At 38.0% G+C, this 3945-nt stretch overlaps 1 protein-coding gene across 1 annotated transcript; it reads right to left on the reverse strand.

The window, feature by feature from the left end:
* Positions 1-2245: 2245 nt before the first annotated feature.
* LOC122196651 (secreted RxLR effector protein 161-like) lies at positions 2246-2692 on the reverse strand. Its single transcript, XM_042899797.1, has one exon. The coding sequence runs from the start codon at positions 2690-2692 to the stop codon at positions 2246-2248; it is 447 nt and encodes a 148-aa protein (XP_042755731.1).
* Between the last annotated feature and the right edge of the window lie 1253 nt (positions 2693-3945).

The following is a 3945-nucleotide window of genomic DNA, read 5'->3' on the forward strand; positions in this document are numbered from 1 at the left end:
GAGCTGTTGAGGCAACACAAGTTTTTTGTAGATATACTAATGATGGAAGCAACTAATAAAGGAAATGGAAGAAGCCTCATGAAATAGATTTTTTGTATGAAACACAGTAGATTACATGAATGAAAATTTATATATTGTAAGAAATAGAATTGTATGACATTAAATTTTATGCAATGGATTGTATTTTTGTGTATGGTATTTTATTTCTATTATGAGACATTAAATGCAAATTTAATTTGAAAATTAGTAAACCAATAAATAATATTTTTTTAAACATTTAAAATTATGATACGCAAAAATGTGTGTCATCTTCATTTATGACATGGCCTTTCTTGACAGGGGCTTTAATGATACGCAACGCGAATCGTAAATGCGCGTCGTAAGGTTACGACACGCGAATGTGAGTCGTCTTCCTTTATGACAAGGCCTTCCTTGATACGCATTGCGTGTCGTAAACGCGCGTCGTAATTGCGCGTCATAAATGAGCGTCGTAAATGCGCGTCGTCTCTCTTTATGACAGGGCCTTCCTTGACGTGCACTTGCGCGTCATCTGAGCCGTTTACCACGCGCAATGAGCGTCGTAAAAGGCTGTTTTTCTAGTAGTGTATTATTCTTGTGTTTTACTTTGCATGTTTTGACTTCCTGAATAATTTAATTGGTTTAGAACAATCAAATTATTCGAACGGGACACAGTCGTTCATATGTTGGAAGTAGGTAAGAATAAAAACTGTCGTGAATTGGTATGTGGATTGTCTAAAGAGTATTAGACATAAGCAAATGTTTGCTGCAACGTTCATGAGTGTTTATGAATATGATTTGAGCATTGGATTAAACGCACGCTCACTTGGATCACTTCATGGATTGTTATCATGAGTGATTGGTGAGACGATAACATCTTATATTCTTGAAACCGAGATGTGTGAGTTGTATCTTGCAAATCGGTTGCACATTGATAATATCTAAATGCACCAGTAACTTGGTGTCATAAAGCATATTGTTGTGTGTGATTCGGCGAGTAAGTGCATGCAAGCATTGAATCAAAGTTTATCCGTTCCTTTTATCCAAAGTAGGATAAAAGCGATATCTTTGTGCCCCTCGATGATTTAGTGATGACAAACGTAAATGTTCGGTCAGGATAGGGCTAATTTGATTTGTTCAATTAGTCGGTCGTCATAAATCGGAAGTCGAGAAATGGTACAGAGAGAATGATTAGAAATCATGTCTCATACGATATCCAGAATGGAGGAATATATGATCCCTTATCTAAAGGACACGCGTATCTGATAGGATCAGAGTTGACAGCGGCTTTAGAAAGCTACGATTGCAGATCAGGATATGAAGTCATACGCATAATAGTTATTAGACTTATCCAAGTAGGAGACTGTTGGATTAGTGTCTAAGTCCATAACTATTTTGGTATGTACTTGACCCGATGGTGCATGGTCCTTTTGGGTTGCCTTCACCAAAGCAACTTGATAGGATGAATTATGGAGAGAAAGGATTAAATATGATTTATTAATATATTATGAGAATAATATATTAAAGGAGAAATCATATTGTTTAATTAATATTAGTCAAGAATTAATAAGAATTAAGTTTGTGACTAAAAAAGATTAATTAAACTTAAGGGACTAGAATTGTAACTATAAGATAATTGCAATTGGGCCATGGATTGCCTTATATTATAAGGTTGGACGAATTCTATGGGGAAACCCATTAGAAATCGTCCAAGGCCTTTAAGGAAAGGAGTCCATGGGTTGCTTAGGGCTTAAGCATCCAAATTAGGGTTTCCTTGTTAGATAACCCTAATAGCCTCACTATTTAAAGAGCCCTTATGCCCCAAAAACGTGGACAATCTTCCTTCTAGGGTTTCCACATGTTTTGGGCAGCCTCCTTCTCTTCTCCTCTTCATCCTCTTGCTCTTGGTGTTTGTGAACCATTAGAGGAGTGACATTTGTGACTCTAAGCTTTCTAAAGTCAATACAAGAAGAATTTGGGATTGATATTGCTACATAACAACCAAGGTATGATCTAAACCCTAATTTATATGTTATATTGATTATCATATACTAGATCTAGGGTTTATAGTCTTGGATAAATTGCATGTACAATAGAGAAACCTAGATCCAAGCATTAGGGTTTGTATAAGCACATAGGATGTTCTTATGACCAAAACCCATCAGTATGCCTTAGCCAAAGCGGCTGCACTATCACAAATGATAGAAATAGGTGCTATTGGTTTAGATCACAAAGGAATCCCATACACTAAATTCCTTAGCCACTCTGCTTCTTTACTAGCAATTGATAACGCAACAAGCTTAGATTCCATTGTTGAGTTTGTAATGCAAGATTGCTTCTTGGAAGCCCAAGAAATGGAACCTCCCCTAAACAATAATAGCCAACCAAAATTTGAGGAATAGTCCTCCATGTTGGTTAACCAACATGCATTTGAATAACCTTCTAAAACTGAAGGACACCTTAAGTAACTCAAACCATAATCAATGGTTCCTTTGAGATACTTAAACACTCTATTCACTTCTTGCCAATGTTGAGCACTAGGATTACTAGTGTACCCGCTCAACTTGCCCACATCAAAAGCAATATCAGGTATGGTACTTGTCATGACATACATCAAGCTACCAATAGCCTTGGAGTATTCCAATTTTGAAATGGGAACACCATTATTTGGCATTAATTTCACACTTGGATCCTTAGGAGTACTCACCGAAGAACAATCGGTATGTAACATTCGACTCATAGGTATAAAATATAATTAATTTATATTCATGTTGTTAGAGCAACTCGACGAGTTGGAGGCCCCAACTCGCCGAGTAGAGAGATAAATGGCCTCATGATTTTTAGAGTCTACTCGACGGGTTGGTGGACCCCAACTCAATAAGTAGGAGCTGAGTGTGAAAAACCTAATTTTCAGGGTTTGTGTCCTTTTTAAAGGACCTTAAGCCTTCATTTCCGTCTCCTTGATCATTTCGACACACTGAGAGAGACAAAGGCTAAGATTGCGTATTTGGATGGAGATTGAAGAGCAAAAGGCTTCGAACGAGAAGAAGCCCTTGGATCCGGTGTTCTTTAAGAGCTAACTGCTTTTTGGAGGTAAAAAGCTATCACCTTGATCTTTGTTTGGTTAGATCTCTTCACTAGGAGTTTATGTCCATTTCCATCCTTTCTTTGGGTCCTTAAGTTGTTTGAGCTTGCCATGGAGTTGAGACTTCAGATCTGGACAATATGAGGTCCCTTGGGCCCAAAGATTCAAGCTTTATCAAGCTATTGGCCAACTTTCATGCATTAAACCCTTTATAGAGCTTGTTTTGGCATTTTGATCCCTAGATGCCATACATGGATGTAAAGCTTGTAAATTTACGTGATTCTTCAGCCTTAGAAGGCTAGATATAGAGTATGAGGCCTTAGTTCTGATTAAAAATGTCTAAATGAGAGAATGGATTGAAGGGACTCGACAAGTCGATGAGCCAACTCGACGAGTTGGCTAGAGTTTTCCCCAATAGTCTAGATGCGTTGTAACTCGGCGAGTTGGTGAGACAACTCGACGAGTTGAGTTGGATTTTCTTGATTTTTCAGAGAAAATGAAGGAACTTGACGAGTCACATAGATGCACTCGACGAGTGGGATCGACATGGACTGTCGACTCGAGCGTTGACTTTCGTTGACTTTTAGGGTTTAGTTAAGACATGAGTAATGGAGACCATGGAGGGGTAAAATAGTCTTTCACCCTTTCCGAGAGTGAGAGAAGGGGTTAGCCTAACTTTTAGATTTGTGGTTATAAAGTGACAATTAGAGATGAATATATTATGTAAGCGGAGTCTGGATTGTTCGTGGGGTACTAAAACTACTTGCTTACTTACGATGTGAGTCTTCTCACTATACTTACCTGAGTGGTAATAGAGTGTGATTGGAGGGTCTTATATGCTT

Source organism: Lactuca sativa, chromosome 2 (genome assembly GCF_002870075.4).
Source record: "Lactuca sativa cultivar Salinas chromosome 2, Lsat_Salinas_v11, whole genome shotgun sequence".
In the NCBI taxonomy this organism is placed as follows: Eukaryota; Viridiplantae; Streptophyta; class Magnoliopsida; order Asterales; family Asteraceae; genus Lactuca; species Lactuca sativa.